The sequence below is a fragment of the Cervus canadensis genome, chromosome 28 (genome assembly GCF_019320065.1).
Source record: "Cervus canadensis isolate Bull #8, Minnesota chromosome 28, ASM1932006v1, whole genome shotgun sequence".
Lineage (NCBI taxonomy): Eukaryota > Metazoa > Chordata > Mammalia > Artiodactyla > Cervidae > Cervus > Cervus canadensis.
This window is the reverse complement of record NC_057413.1, coordinates 42,578,833-42,596,230: the sequence shown is the minus strand read 5'-3', so window position 1 is coordinate 42,596,230 and position 17,398 is coordinate 42,578,833. Positions and strand designations below refer to the sequence as shown.

Here is a 17,398-nt window from a genome sequence, read left to right as displayed (position 1 = left end):
ATACATACATGGTTCCGCTGTTGTACCCAACTCTTTTGCGACCCCATGGACACATGGGCCTGCCAGGCTCCTCTGTCCATGGGATTTCCCAGGCAAGGATACTGGAGTGGGCTGCCATTCCCTTCTCCAGCGGATCTTCGTGACCCAGGGATCAAACCCGTGTGGCAGGCAGATTCTTTACCACTGAGCCACCGCGGAAGCCCTTATATACACGGTGGTTAACACTATTGGCTGTTCACTAGATGCCAGGCTCTGTACTACCATTTATACACAGCCATTTTTCTTACTAAGGCTCATTCATAAGCCTATGGAGGTACTATTATTATTATTCCTATAGACAGATGAGGAAACTGAGGCTTCCTGAGGTCATGAGCAGGCAGCAAAGTCTGGGCCCAAATCCAGGTCTACCTGACTGTAGAGCCTGCCTATACTTTCTAGGCCTGGAAGAACTGGTTAAAAAGATGAATCAAGTTGAGGACGACTAGGATCTGCAGCCTGGGAAGAGGAGTTACCAGGCAAACTGAGCACATTACACCACAGCCATAATTCCCACGTGTCCACGGCTGACAGCCCGAACTCTCTGTAGGGAGGCCCTGCTCTCTACATGAAACAGGCTGTGTGCGTTGGTAGCCGGAACGGGAATAAGCCACGTCTGGGGATGGGGTCCTCGGAGGAGAAATGTCTCTCTTCCCCTTGACCCCAGCAGTCACAGTAAGAAGCGAATCCAGGTGATTCGAGCTTGGAGTGCCTCTGGCATACAGGCTGCCTCATTTTAATATGGTCCCAACTTAACCAATAACTAACCCAAGGCACAATAATGCCACAGTGTGGCTTCAAGTTTAACCAAAATTATTTAAACAGAACTACACCAAAGTTACAACCAAACTGGCCTCGTAAAAACACCTCCTTCCAGCTGTATGCCACATTATGGTTTAAAAAGCACTTTCAAAGATACCTCATTTAATCCTCACAACAACTTTTTGAGGTAAGCCTTATTATTTCTACTTCATGGCTAAGGAATCTAAGGGTCAGAGAGGTTGAGTAATTTGCCCAAGATCATGGAGTTAGTAAGTGATGCAGAAAAAGAGATTCAAGAAGTACAGGTGACACTAAAAACTCACAAACACATAATGAATGACCCATTAAGAGAAACTCAGTTGTTTGATGATTAATAACTTGTTAAATGGTAACACAAACCAAAGGATATTTTGGAGGAGAGTGGCTACAGGTTATAGGGGTTAAGAAACAAAAGATCAATAACTCTGTAATTGGATTAATACTATACTGTTTTTACTGATATGGCTGTTCACTTAGTAGAAATATGACAGATTTATTTGACACTGGTAAGGGATGTAAGCAAGTGGGGAATTCAGTAAATCCAGTTATATCAATAACTAGAGGGGCTTTGCATGAACTAGAATTATAACTCAGAACTAGGATATCAATTCAGAAAACAATAAATTTAGAAGCCTGTCATACCATCAGGTAGCCAATGGGGCCACTCTGCGGTAAGACTAGTTTTATCTGAGCAATAAAAATTATTGCAGGCAGTATTACCACTAATGGCAATAATTTGGCAAATGGAAGTCAATACACACAGACGGGGAATGACTGGTTGTGCTTGTGCAGTTTAGATGATTGAAGATCCAACGTAAAGGCTTCTGCTGTGATGAGGATTAACCACTCAGTAATTAATGGTCTAAAGTGGAATGATAATCATGTATCAGAGAAAGTAATAAAAATGTCTCAACAAAGGTACTAAAATAAGCGCAATAAATGTTTTATAGTAACAATCTGGAATTGTAAAATGGTCCAGCGCAGACCCACATGTTATCTCTTACTGTAGAGTGCTAATACCAAACCACCATGTGCACACACACAAAAAATAGGGGATGCAATTTATTTGGTGACAATTATATTCCTCCCAAATTACAGAGCTAAATAACTACTTCTACTGGTCGCATGAATGCAATTCTGCTGAATGACCAGTGGAAACATTCATGGTTTTATATTGTTAACAGGTGCAAAACAAGAGTGTATAAAGTTTGCCTTTGCAGTTTGGGATATGGTGATATTTTAAGACCCATCCTAAATACAGATTTCAAGGAAAACTCAGCGGATGACAGGTGCAGGCAAGGTATGGTGACTCTGAACCAAACATAAAATAGGATAGTACATCCCACTGCCTTACAAACATGGACAAATCCTGGCAGTGAACAGAATTGGCTAAAAGGAACAGACTACTCAACCCTGACACTTAAATTATAAAGACCGTGATGTCAGGGTACTGAGCTGGTGTCTCTACAATTCTCCTGTCTTTCCCTCAGGTTACAAGTTAACTGTTAACAGTTTTTGGCACCTTATTTTCACATTAACACATGCAAAAGCAGGCAATGTGAGTGGAGGCAGAATGTGGCTTTCTTCACAAAATGATCTCTCACTGACTGGAAAAGAAAATCCTGCTAAAAACCCTCCTTCAGGAGACTTTCTTTTATAGCTCACTGGCCAGAACCAATGAGATGAGCCCATCACAGATTAGTCACTGGTAATACCAAGGAATTATTATAAAAGGCTTAAACTAACCCAGATGCCTACTCTAAGTACACTGTTGCCTGTTCAAGAGCTGAATGAAACTATGGTCTTGAGCAAGGAAGAAGCAGGGGCCAGGAAGGAGGCTGGGTAGGTAATTAACAGTGCCTGCCCCACTGGCCAACAAACCAAACGGTCCACTGTGAGTAAAACCGGGAAATAGAACTCATCATGCTTAATGGAAATATCACGCAAATAGCACAGAAAACATGTATCCCCTTGAGAAGATCTAATACAAGATACATACTAAGAAATGTTAAAGAAAAACCTACTATCTAAGTAAATGGAGGGATTTCATTCCTTCTTTCCATAAATATTTACTTAGTACCTGAGGACCTAAAATAAGGGCAATAAATGTTTTATAGTAACATTTACTGAATTTTCTTTTCTGCTTGTCTGGGTGTTAAGGCACATTGGTGAACAAAACAAAGTCCCAGCCCTCAGAAAGCTTACACTGGCGATACCTGATTAAAAAAACAAAACAAAACTGCATTTTACAGAAATGAACAGCAGTCATGCTTCACAGTATTTCAGAAGACTGTTCAGTTCAGTTCAGTTCAGTCGCTCAGTCGTGTCCGACTCTTTGTGACCCCGTGAATCGCAGCACGCTGGGCCTCCCTGCCCATCGACTGTACCTTCTACATATTGGCCAAATTGAAAAAAGAATGGGTTGGTGGAATTAGAGAAAAGTTCACCACACATTCAGCTAAGTTATTAAAAGAATATTAAATATTGATAATGCATATTTGTAAGGTATTTTTCTAGGTATTCAAAATACTTTAATGTGCACTCTCTTTACTTCCCCACTGACTATGAAGGAAGAAAGGGTGGCTATGATGACACAGGCCCCGGAAGGATGAAAATCTAGGTCTCCTGTACGTCTTAAATCATTCAGCTTTCATTATGAATGACAGCTTTCCTAGAGGTAAGACTCTAAGATTAAACCTGCAAAAAGAGAGAGGCCAAAGTTCTTAGAGCATGTGAGAAGATGACCCATCATTTAAACTTATTGTGACCGAACGATGGCCTATGGGAGAAAGGTGTGATAAAGTGATAATTGGGGGTATGAATACACACCCACACATCTGGGATTTAACTATGGCTCTTCTGTGTTTGAAAATAATTTATTAGAATTTTACTAGGAGAAATAGCCTCTAGGGAGCTTTTAACTCCACTGTCTGGCTGGGTTTCCTTGAGTGTGTCAAAGAGAAAAAGGACCTGGAGAATGCCAGCTCCATAGTTAAGTTCTATTTGCCCTGGTTCTCAGACAGTAAGTAAGGAAGAAGGGAGGTGTATCTATCTGTCTATCTATATATATATATATATATACAGAAGCATGGTCTCCAGAAGCCAGAAGATCATCAATCAGCCAATTTTAGGACAATATTTACCAAATAAAGACGTTCTCACGGAATAGAGACAAACCCTATATAAACCAACTTCCAACATAAGAAAAAGATCTCTGATGTAACTTAATTTTCCACTTAGTGACAGACTGCTTAGAGGTAAGAAGACTGTTCATCTTCTGAGCCAAAACAGAACAGAGGAGAAGCTAGAAAAGGTCGAAGCGGAAACTGTCACTTCTACAAGGTAGGGGAGGGTTCCACGGGTTTTAGAAGAAGTCCATGCATGAGAGGAAAAATATCTTGACTTACTTTTTGGTGAGCCGAGGGTCCAGAGGAGGGTGCTGTGCTCCATACACGGGCTGGATGCTAAAAGCGAGAGAAAAAAGGAAGACACAAGTTGTCAGGAAGGTAGATATGTTGGGTGAGTACCACCTGCATCACAACATTGGAAGGGACTCTGAGAAACAGGTTACCTCCAAGAACAACTATGCCCAAGCCGAAGGACGGCAACCTGCTCTTTAAAAAAAAGAATTCATCTTCCCTGGTGAGGTCTCAGCCCCCTATGCAATTATCAGGAAGTTCTATCCATAAAGGCAGCATGGGAAGGCTTACAGTTGGAGAGAATACAGTTCAAATGCAGGTTGCGGCATCCACTATAAACTTTCACTAAACTACCTGACCACTTTGAACAAGCTTTCTTATCTGTAAAGCTGGAATATCGCCTACCTCAAAGGACCACGTGGACCACACGACAGTGAAGCACACCACAAATCAAGGGAGGAGCAACCCAGGGGTTCTCACAGCCGCTGGCAGGGGTGTAAACTGATAGAACTACTTAGAAAAAGTCTGGCTAACTGAGGAAGATCAAAATATGCATCCCCTAAGACCAAAGACATATATATATATATATATATGTCTTTAGAGAGACAAAGATATGTGTATCAGGAAACACATATAAAAGTGTTCATAATCTCAGACATGCAGATGACACCACCCTCATGGCAGAAAATGAAGAACTAAAGAGCCTCTTGATGAAACTGAAAGAGGAGAGTGAAGAAACTGGCTTAAAACCCAACATTCAGAAAACTAAGATCACGGCATCCAGTCCCATCACTTCATGGCAAATAGATGGGGAAACCATGGAAACAGTGAGAGACTGTATTTTTTCGGGCTCCAAAATCACTGCAGATGGTGACTGCAGCCATGAAATTAAAAGATGCTTCCTCCTTGGAAGAAAAGCTATGACAAACCTAGACAGCATATTAAAAAGCAGAGACATTACTTTGCCAACAAAGGTCCATCTAGCCAAGGCTATGGTCTTTCCTGTAGTCATGTATGGATGTGAGAGTTGGACTATAAAGAAAGCAGAGCACCGAAGAATTGATGCTTTTGAACTGTGGTGTTGGAGAACTCTTGAGAGTCCCTCGGACTGCAAGGAGATCCAACCAGTCCATCCTAAAGGAAATCAGTCCTGAATATTCATTGGAAGGACTGATGTTGAAGCTGAAACTTTGATGTTGAAGCTAAATCCAATACTTTGGCCACCTGATGCAAAGAGCTGACTCATTTGAAAAGACCCTGATGCTGAGAAAGATTGAAGGTGGGAGGAGAAGGGGACGGCAGAGGATGAGATGGTTGGATGGCATTACCGACTCAGTGGGCGTGAGTTTGAGTAAACTCCGGGAGTTGGTGATGGAAGGGAGTGCTGGCGTGCTGCAGTTCATGGGGTCACAGAGTTGTACACAACTGAGTGACTGAACTGAACTGATAGCATTATGGATCCTTTTAGCTCCAAGCTAGAAATAACCCAACTGTCTATGAACAGTGAAATAAACTTCCGTGTGTTCATGTAATAAAACACTTTATAGCAATGTAAATAAATGGAGTAAGGTTGCAAGTAATGTGAATGGATCTTACAAATGTCAAGTTGAACAAAAAAAACAAGCAAAGAATAAAAGAGTAAATACTGTATGATTCTACTTATACATATTTCACAAACTGGCAAAAATGATTTCTATCCCTTAGGGATCATCCATACTAGTAACACAATAAAGGAAGCACGGAGTGGTTAACATAAAAGGATGTGGTTATCTCTTGGTGGGGAAGGAAGGAGGTGTGATAGAAAACAGACATGGGGGCTTCCGGGGCGTTCACTTTCTGACTATTTATCAAGCTTATCAAGTTACCATACCACACAATTGTTTCATGTACTTTTCTACAGTAGTTCACAGTTTAAAAAAAAACAACAAAAACAGAGTGACCTGAAATAATTGTATACTAAGCCGAACTGTTGTTTCAAGTACACAGGCAACAGAAAAGCATGCTTCAGCATGTAAGAACTCAGGGAATCTGGTTTCCTTGACTCCTTCCTGAAGAAACTACTAGAGGAAAAACTTCAATTAATAACATAATAAATGGAGAAACTATGGCATGGCAAAAGGCTGTTGGTGGACAAGAATCCGCCTGCCAATGTAGGGGACACAGGTTTGATCCCTGTTCTGAAGAGACTCCACATGCTTCCACACGCCCCGGCGCAACTAAGCCCGTCTGCCACAACCACAGAGCCCAAGCTCTAGAGCCGGAGAATCCCAACTACTGAGCACACACGCTGCAGCTCCTGGAGCCCGCCTGCCCACCCAGAAGCTGGACTCTGCAACAAAAGAAGCCCCTGCACCACAGCTGAACAGTGGCCCCCACGTAGAACCAAGACCCAGTGCAGGCAAGAGTCAATCAGGGCGTAAATTTTTAAAACTGTAAAGACTGAGCCTTAAATTTGAGGCTTTCTGGTTGCAGAAGAGAAGGCAAAAATAATGTAATTGGCAAAGGTTAGAGTGGGATGGAGGAAAAGTGGACTGAAATAAGTAGACTGATTTCCTCATCTTTTACTGACAAGGCTCAAAAGATACTTATAACTGGTAGTTCAAGCAATATATAGGTATGTTGTTGTTGCTGAGTCTCCCAGTCATGTTTGAGTCTTTGTGACCCCGTGGACTGCAACATGCCAGGCCTCCTTGTCCTTCATCATCTCCTGAAGTTTGCCCAAGTTCATGTCCACTGCACTGGTGATGCCATCCAGCCATCTCATTCTCTGATGCCCTAATATACAGGTATGTTTAAAGATATAAAACTAAGAAAAATAACTGTAATCAACTAAAAGCAGGTGGGAAGGAGGCAGGAAATAGTACTAATTTCATCATTACTCATGGTAGGGAGTCAACAGACACTGTCTGAAGAAACATGGTATAAACTTACACACAATCACTAGAATAACAAGATAACTCTTTCAAATCATCAGAACCTACACCAGAATACACCCACCTCCCAAAGCAAGTACAGTCCTGATAATGAAAGTTTTTTAAAAGAAAATATTAAAAATAGAACTAAAACCAAATATATCAGTCCCTCCAATAAATATATATGGGTTGAACTTATCTATTAAAAGAAAAGGGACTATTATCAATGGGACTGGTAAAATCAACTACAGTACATCTGTTAAAAAGAATGAGGCGGGACTTCCCTGGTGGTCCAGTGGCTGAAACTCTGCATTGGTCATGCAGGGGGCCTGGCTTCGATCCCTGCTCAGGGAACTAGATTCCACATGCCACAACCAAGACCCAGTGCAGCAAAAAAAAAAAAAAGAAAAGAAAAGAATGAGGCAATTCTACACCCACTGACATGAAACACTCACTGAAAAAAAGATGCAGAATTATATGCAAAGTAATAACTCCATTTTGTGTAAAAATCTTTAAAATAAAATATATCCACATACTTACATATGATTATGTTTATGTATTTACAGTATACATCTGAAAGAACACATAAGACATCAGAAGCAGTGGTATGGAGGTAGAACTGATGATTGGAGGGTCCTGTGGCAGAGAGTACGTTTTCACTGCAAACCTTTTTATACCTTTCTCAATTAGTATTGTATACATGATCACCTTTCTAAGAAATAAATTAAGGGGAGAGGGGATCGGGATGGGGAACACATGTAAATCCATGGCTGATTCATGTCAATGTATGGCAAAAACCACTACAATATTGTAAAGTAATGAACCTCCAACAAATAAAAATAAATGGAAAAAAAAAGAAATAAATTAAGCAATCTTAAGAGCACTGGGAAGTTTAAATGGGATAATGTGTAAAAAGTCCTTCAGCACAATTCCTACAGGTAGTTAAGCAATAATAGCTGGTGATGAGGTAAATGCTGGCATACACTCAGTGCTTAAGAAATGTTGGTTTTCTCCCTCCCCCAGATTTTTGTAATTTATTCTTTACTAACATTTAGAAAACAGAACAAGTAGGTTTACCAAGTACCTACTTTGACATAAAGATGTGATCCTAAAGTTGCGTTTAAATAAAAATGGAGTCAATCTGATCATTTTCACATTGATTTCACGTTGATTCCAAAGGGAATATTCTTGTATAAATCTTTAGCTATGACTAGGGCCCTGACCTTTTTAGTAGTAAGATTTCTGAACATCTCGGAAGGTTGTTAAGTAATTTGTAAACAAACCACCACATGTACTATTACAGAAATACAAACAATGCTACTTGAATGTGTTTACAGTTTCCCAGGCAGAGGAAAAGAAGAGAGAAAAGAAGGATTAAAGAATACAGGAAAGTTTGGCTGAGAGAGAGAAAGCTCAGATAAAACAAACAGCACAAACAAACTAGAAAACCCAAAGGGCAACTGATTTGTATTCAGCATCTGCAAATACTCTTAAGATGAGTACACTTGAACTCTCTAAGTCCATAAGCTTCTATGTTAGCAAAATAAAAAGATCAGAGAATAAACTCTGCAGGAATATGTTACTGGGAAAGTTGGGTTGGGTGACTGAGTAGCAGAATAAGACAGACTCCTTAGATTCTCTCCATGAAACAGTGTTACCACCTGCCAGTAACACAGCAGAAAGAAAAGCAATCCTAATGGTGCAGGTTTAGGCGCTAAAGGCCATCAATAATCACCCAGGAAAAGGACCTTAACATCACTGTAGACTAATTTTTAAAGATGTCAGCCCAGAGTGCTGGCATAGCCAGAAAGGCCAAGATAAATGACGGACTTTATCAGCAAAGGTATCACAGCCTAAATTGAACTTATTTCTGAACTAAAACCATAATGTATCTGTTAACATTTTAATTAACATATTCCTGAACTAAACCATAATGTGTCTGTACCTGGGACACTCTGGATAATTTATCAGTTTATTGAATCTCAAAAACGAGAGGCAAGAAGTTAGAAAAGGAAGAGAAGCCCAGATGACTAAATGAAGACAAACTGAAAGAGCCTGGTGATTAAGGTGCTCAATTTCCGGGCATGTATAATTCACCTATCAACCTGTACAATACTCTTCTACTAGACCCAAACTCAACTCTAGAGTAGGTCGGTCTCCACACACCCTAACCTCAAACACGAAGCTGGGCTCTTCTCCCCGTTTCACTTTAAAAATCTTATCCATCCTGAAACAGTCCTTCAAATTCTATACCCTCTGCCCCATGAGACCTTCTCTGAACCTATCCCCAGCATCCACTAACCCATGCATGCCTTCACCGAATCCCTAAAACACAGAAATTAAGGCTTATACTGCTTTTAAAGAATAAACTATTTTTTAAGTAAACTAGATTTAGAGCATAATATAAAGTATACCCAGGTAGGTGCTCAACACCTACATAAGAAATAAGATATTATGGAGTCAAAACCCCAGCACAACTCTTCTCAGGAAACCATGGAGTCTGGCATTTTTCATCCTCATTTTTGTTTTTATATTTTCCATGCATGTAACCTGAAACAATATAGAATATTGTTTTGCATGTTTTAAAAACGTCATATAAATGGGATCACACCATATTTACGACTTACTTGGATGCTAAATCATAAATGCTACTTTAAATCTTACTTAATTTCATGGCTGGCTGGCTGATTTCTCCAACACACATTTAAAAAACATTTGCTTTACCACAAGAGTAAAAGGCATTTAATTCACATTTTCAAAAACATAGAAAAGTATAGAGAAAGATATAACAAACACCCACGAACCCATCACTCTGACTTAACAAATAATTAACGCCTGTCACATTTCTTTTTCTTTTTTTTAATAAAGTGTTAAAGAGACTTCTGAAGTTCCAGGTGCAGTCCCCAGCCCCGTTCCCCTGCCTACCCAAGAGATAACCACTATCCTGAAGTGGATACAAAATCCTTCCCGTCTGTCTTTATACTTTTACATATATTCATGTATCCACAAACATGCAGTATGTTTTTTTATGTTTAAAACTTTTACATGAAAGACTGCACACTGTACATATCGGTCTACGTCTTGCTTTTCTCACTCAACAGTGTGTTTTCACCCAGCTCCACTTCTCAGTTTTTCTGATTACAAAAGTAACATATGCTTAAGTGGAAAAACCAGAAAGACAATAACACTGAGCATCCTCTCCAGGGGGAAGCTGAGCTGCCAAGTACTTTCAGATTCCACACAGCAGCGGTGGGGCCATGTCTTTTGCTGTGGTCCCCTCACCACCTGGCAGAGCATGACTTAACAAAACTCCGTGAGCCAAGCCTGGGACGATGGAGAACCCCGGCCTCTGTTTAAGCTGACTCCTGTCTAGCTACGCCTCAAAATGAAGAGGCAGTCACACTGTATCTCAGAGAAACCAAAGTGCACATACAGAGAAAAGAAGGCCACGGGCTGCGCCACAAGAAAGGAAAAAATGAAGCAGAAGTCTTGGTCAACCTCCATCGTTCCCCTCAATAAACCAACACTGCAGAACGTGTTGGCATAGCTGGCTGCCGTAGTTGGAACAGTGCAAAAAGCCTGATAGGAAAAAAGATCAACAGGTGTTTGTTCAGCACTGTCAGAGGAGCTAAAGCAAACAGGGGAACAGAGCTATTCACTTTGAAGCCAAACACGCTGGCAGTCAACGCAGGGTCACACGCTCACTCGATGGAAGTCTTCCAGAACTGGGGATCCACGCTGCTGCGGTGGTAATTTAGCATCTCCTAGTCACTGACTTAATCAGTAAAGCATTTCCAAGCTAAGAATAGGTTGTAATGTACCTGCTCAGACAGGCTGGGACCATTACACTGAGTCTACTATCAGATTCTTTAATGTTATGAAAAACGACCAAATGACAGAGAAGGTTTCAGTTAAAAATCTACGGGCTCCTAAGTAATTCAAGGGATCAGACACTGCTCAGTGTCACTGAATATTCAAAGAGCTCCTTGACTTTAATGATAAACGTGCATATGTGCTAAGTCATTTCAGTTGTGTCTGACTCTTTGCGACCCTATGGACCATGGCCTACCAGGCTCCTCTGTCCATGGGATTCTCCAGGCAAGAATACTGGAGTCGGTTGCCATGCCCTCCTCCGGGCGATCTTCTGACCCAGGGGTTGAGCACCCATCTCTTATGTCTCCTGCATTGGCAGGCAGGTTCTTTACCACTAGCACCACCTGGGAAGCCCACTTTTGCTTAAAAAGAGGGAGAAGCCCTTCCTAGAAGGATTGGGGGTGAGACTGTGGGGAATTAGCCATGGTTTGGCTCACATTTGTCTCTTCTATTCCAAGTCTCATCCACATTTTCACTGGAAGCGTCCATACCCTTGAACCAGATGAGGTGCTTGGACAGAGGGTTATTTACCATCTTAGCAGAGACTGAGGGAAGGGGGAGACAGCAACAGAGCGTGGACCAGGAGTCAAGAAATTTGCAGTGTGATTTGGGGCTACTTTCCCTCTCTGGCCTCGGTTTCCTCATCAGCAGTGCTTTCAGGGTTGAATGATAACATTCTATAATTTCGTGACACTCAAACGTGCGGTGGGGCCAGAAATTCACCACTTTCAAAAGCATAAGATAGAAAAACCTACCTTCAGTGCTCCCTGCCCACCCCTAAGCTATTCTTACCTATCAATCATGCCTCTGTGACTGACAGAGCAGAAGAGAAACATTCAGTGACATGAGTTGGAACTGGCAAGTTTAACATTCAACTTCAGAACCAGTAAGAGCCTCAGAGCTCACTTAATCCAGACTTCATTTCATAGATAAGGAAATTGAACCTGGAGTAGTTAGCATGTTGTCCTAAACTGTGACTTTTTCTGAAGATAGGACACCACTATCTTACCTGACCACCTAAGCCAGAAACCTGAGGGTACATCCCTTCAGCCCCTCTTTCTCCCTCACTCCCCAAGTCCAAGGATTTACCAAGTCCCAAACTTGTCCTTTATTGCTATTACCCCAGTCGAAGACCTCATGGCCTATCCGTGTACTAACTGCAGCAGACTCTTAACTACAGCTGATTTAAACAATGGGGGTTAGGGGCACCGACTCCACTCACAGCCCAACCCAGGGATCGAACCCAGGTCTCCCGCATGGCAGGCAGATTCTTTACCAGCTGAGCCACAAGGGAAGCCCCCACTCACAGCAGGGAGACCAATGAGGAAGGTACAGCAGTGGTCCAGGCAAGAGAGGACTCAGTTTGATCCTGGGAGTAGGGAGTAGAAGTGATGAGAACTGCTCATATTCAGGATATATTCTGACAAGCCAACACAGAACCTGCTAATGAACGGGATGTAGCAGGAAGAGAAAGAGAATGAAAGACATTAGGATTTTTGGTCCGAGGGACTTGGTGAATGGCTGGACCATTTACGTGAGACTGGACAGAGTAGATTTGCAGGAGTGGGCAGATGTGGAAATCAAAAGTTCTGCTTGGATGCGTTACGTGAGAGATGCTATTAGAGAGCAAAACAGAGATGCATTAATTGTTCAGTATCCAGGGACTTCCCTGGCAGTCCAGTGGTTAAGACACCATGCTTCCACTGCAGAGGGCACAAGTTTGATCCCTGATCCGGGAACTAAGATCCCACAGGCCACACGGTGTGGCAAAAAAAAAAAAACTGTTCAATATCCACTGAGGAAAAGCATCCAGCATCAGAAATCAGGTTTCTTTCAATCTAATTCAAGGCTCTTTTCTCAGTGGTTCTCAAAGTGCAGCTCCCAGATTAGCAGGAGTGGTACCCTCTGGGAACTTCTCAGAAACTCAACTTCTGGTGCTCCACCTCAGATGGACGGAATTAGAAATTCAGAAGTGGGGCTTGGCAATCTATGTTTTAACAAGCCCCTCCAGGTGACTCATTAAAGTTTGAGAAGCACTGCTCAAAATCATACCCCTCATTGCTAATGAACCTCTGGCAGTCACAGTGACCCTGCATTAGGCTCTTTTGTGCTCCCATAAACCCTCTGCCTAATTAACAACAGGCAGTATTTTTTCCACCCAGGACTCGCTGGGGGCCTCCAGACGTGCCACTGATCAAAGTTCTTCAATTCAAGTTTCTGAAACTAGAGCGAGGAGGAGAAACAAATAAAAATAGAAGCTACTGTAATCACAACTAGCATTTTCATAATGGCTTATGTTATTGAGTACCTTCTATGCACTTTCTATGCATTACCTCATTTAATTCTCATAATGGCCTTATAAGGTACTCACTCTGCCCTCATTTTACAGGAGGAAACTAAGGCACCAAGAGGTTAAGTAATTTGCCCAAGGTCACACAGAAAGCGGCAGAGCTGAGATTTGAAACCAGGCAGTCAGGTTCCAGAGCTTGCATTCTTTCCCATGTTTTCTCCCTTTTTGGAGATATAATTGACACATAATCTTGTGTAAGTTTAAGATGTACATTCTGTTGGTTCGGTACACTTACAGTCTCTCTCTGAAGTTTGGTCCACAGTTGGTTGAATTTGTGGATGGATGCAAAACCCATAGATATGCACCTCATATAAAGGACTTGAACATCTGCAGATCTTGGTATCCAAGGGGGTCCTGGAACCAATTCCCTCCCAGACACTGAGGGACAGCTCTACTGCAATATGATTACTACCGTCGCACTGGCTAACACTTCTATCATGTCACATAATGAACATTTCTTCTTTGTGGTAAGAACAATTAAGAGCTAGTCTCCTAGCAACTTTGAAGATTATAATACAGTGTTGTTGACTATAATCACTATGCTGTCCATTAAGTCTCCAGAACTTATTTATCTACTAGTTTCAAGTTTCCAGAGCCTGTATTTTTAACCACATGGTACATACTGCCTCCTGCCTTCCTAGGCATCCACACAAGGACCATTTGATATATTAAGCACACGGGGCTCTTATGAATAACTGAGAGCACTTATAAAGATGCTTAATTCCATCAAATGACTATATGAAGCAATTCCACTTCTACATATAGTCAAAGGAATGGAAAACATACTTTCACACAAAAAAACCTGCACATGGATTTCACAGTTTTATTCATAAGAGCCCAAAAGTGGAAACAGCTCTAACGTCCATCACCCAACGAATGGATAAACAAAGCGAGGTGCATACATACAAGGAATGTTATTCAGCCGTGAAAGGAATGAAATTCTGATACATGCCACAACAAGAATGAGCCTTGAAAACACTACACCTAAAAGAAACCAGTCACAAAAGGCCTCTTACTACATTATTCCATCTATGCAAAATGTTCAGAATAGGTAAATCCATATAAACCAAAAGATCAGTGGTTGCCAAGGGCCAGAGGGAGTGGGGGGGTGGGGGAGGAGGAGTGACTACTAATGGATATGAGGTTTCATTTCGGGGTGATGAAAATACTCTGAAATTAGTGTTGATGGCTGCACAAAACCATTTATACTCTAGATGAATATACTAAATACCACCAAATTATATACTTCAAAAGGGTAAAGTTTTATGATATGTGAATTATCTCAATAAAGCTGTTATTTCACTAAAGGATGTTTAATTCGTTTTGAACTTGAGGCTATTTTACTACATAAAATTCCTATTTGCTGTAATTAAGGTTGATGGATCATGATCAAAGAAACTGGAAGTCATCTGCTATCATTTTGGATTTTTACCTTTCAATTTGCAAAGAGGAAGCTAGCCCCGCTTCTAAGTTGCCATGGACCGAGACAGTTATCTGTGTCACTGCTCCACCCAGACAAAGTTTTTCTTCACTATGACCGAGAGAGTACAAATGCAAAAGTTCTATTCTTGAGAAAATGTACTAATACTTTCCTTACATCAAAGCACTTTTTTATTTTCTCCCATAACCAAGGGCTCCTAAGGCTTCCTTGCTAAACACATAGTTGAGCAATATTTCTCTTCAACAAGCAAGGTACTAAAAACCATTATGAATCATGGCAACATTTTAATGTCTTAAGATAAACAATGAACATAAATACCTCTTACTGGAATAAGGATCAGAGAAACATTTTAAATGTATACTTTCTCTAATAATAACAGAAGTATTAATAGCTAGTATTTATTGAGCAACTATAATGTGCTAAATATAAATAAACATTGTTTTAGGTTCTTTACAAATAAGATGTTTAATTCAATCCACACCGGACTCCTGAAAAAAGTATTTATATCCTCTTTTCACAGATAAGGAAACTGAGGCTTAAAGAGATTCACTGTCCTTGCTCACACAGATAACACTCCAATAATAATCCAAAGCTTTCAGAATTCAAATGTTCTCTCCTCTATCCTTTCATATTCCTCTTCAAAATGAAAAAGGAAGCCACAAACTTGAAGAAACTGAAAAGATTCCTCTTCCTATCTCACAAAAAATAGTGCTCTGCAAAAAAGATGACTGCTTCTACAATCCAAAAGAGGAAATATAGAAAATAAACACTGTTAGTAACAACCAGCAGTTGGTAGGCACAAAAAGACTATGCCATGTCCCACACCTCAAATACTGCTTCCTGATTTAACAGTTTTCCCATAGATTCTGATGATCACTTTTGATGTCAAAATTTAATGATCTCACCATGGAAAACCCCGGAGAACAGCAGTTAGCCAGACTGGAGAGCTCCCTAGACCAGGAAGGAAAAGGAATCAGTAGGCAGGAAGTGGTGCCTATCTAAAAACATAGAAGTCTTTAGCATTAGCACTGTTATTCCATATTTCAATCTGAAGTTATTTCTGAATTCCCTTACCCTATTTTTTACTATATTAAGAAAAACTGATCCCCGACTGTCTAACAGGATCCTATCAATAAATAAGTCCACTATATAGCCACCACTGACCCTGATTTCTCTCTTGCTATTGATAAACCAAAAAAGCTACAGGTTTAAAGGATTATCCCTTTATCAATCAGCTAGGAAGGGTAGCACATGGGGTACAATCAATTATGAATTTCATTATCAAACAGACTGTGCCTGGCCAAAATCTTAAATTTAAGACTGAAACATACACTCCTCCTTTTACTTCTCAGCACTACCCCCAAACAAATTGAAACTATAAACCAACAGTAGACTGATGAATGGACAATTGTTAACAGTCTCAACGTATACCAAAAAAGGGTGGGACGGGACAGGAGATTATTTTAGAAATAATCTGTTCTCCAGCTAAACAACTCTAGAATGAAAGAATTTAATGCATTTGCACAAGAAGTACATTACATTACCAGGCAGAGGAGAAGAGGCCACTGGGGTATGACAAATCCTTAGAAAATGCTAAAGAAATCATCTCGATTCTAAGTTACCCTGTAATAATTCCTAATGGGAAAGGACCAACTCAAGATATCTTAAGTGAGGTCGAGTTGAAGAATTTTCCTCACTTTTTGTGTCCACCCCCTCACACCCCCGCAGACGGTCTCAAGCTCCCACCAGAACCTTTCTAGGAGTCCAGAAGAAAAAGTCGTACGTGCAGAAGTGGGGGAGCAAGTGAAGGGGCCATCCTCGTGCAAACAACCACCTGTGCGTGGTGAAGACCCCCGCCCCCTCAAGAAGGAGTTCTGTTTAAAGTGAGAAGCACCTCTGAGGATAGCCTTCCAAACCCAGAACCAACACTGATTACTCACCCAACTCCACTGTCCCCTATGCGCGAACTCCGGCCACCTCCCGGCAGAGGGAAGCCCCTCAAGAGCCCCACGCCCCCGGACCCGGGTCTGCTCCCACACCCAACCATCTCCAAAGCTCGCCGCCCACTCCTTTGCCTGACAGCCGTCCAGCCGCCACTAGGCAGTCCCAGCTCTCCCCCGCCCCACGCCCAGGTTCTCCAAACCAGCATTCTTGGATCGCTGGCGCCCCAGGCCCGCGGAATTTAGGGCTTAGGATTTAGGAGGGTTTGGTCCAATCTCCTCTTCCTCTCAGGGTCCTGGGCTCACCTCCCCGGCAGCTTGGCGCTCCTCTTCCAAAACTGCTTGCTATTCTCGGCGGCCATTGCTCCGGCCCGGGGAAGGCCTTGTAGGCGGGCCAGGGGGTTACCCAGCGAAATGCCCCCAGGACCCCGCAATCGCAGGGCCAGCTCAGGCCGCTTCCCCGCTGCCGGTCACCCGCTCCCAGCTCCCGGGGGCGCCATCTTGGATGTGGGCACCCCCCAACCCACCGCCGCTGCCATTGGTGGGCTGCGCAGGCTGTGGGAGACGGACCAATCGGGAGCCAGAATCCTGCAGGCCGCTGAAGCCGAACAGTGACGTCAGGGGCT

At 41.9% G+C, this 17,398-nt stretch overlaps 1 protein-coding gene across 2 annotated transcripts in view; it reads right to left on the bottom strand.

The window, feature by feature from the left end:
- TBC1D22B (TBC1 domain family member 22B) overlaps window positions 1-17,282 on the bottom strand; it is a 66,113-nt gene extending 48,831 nt beyond the window's left edge. The window contains exons 1-2 of one of the 2 annotated variants that reach the window (XM_043449934.1): window positions 17,079-17,282; window positions 4,245-4,301 (exon numbers count right to left, since the gene is read on the bottom strand). In XM_043449934.1, coding sequence (XP_043305869.1) covers window positions 4,245-4,301; window positions 17,079-17,134 — 113 coding nt within the window. In that variant the 5' untranslated portion in view covers window positions 17,135-17,282. The remainder of the gene's footprint in view (window positions 1-4,244; window positions 4,302-17,078) is intronic. The other variant, XM_043449935.1, reaches the window with a different exon arrangement.
- Window positions 17,283-17,398: the final 116 nt, after the last annotated feature.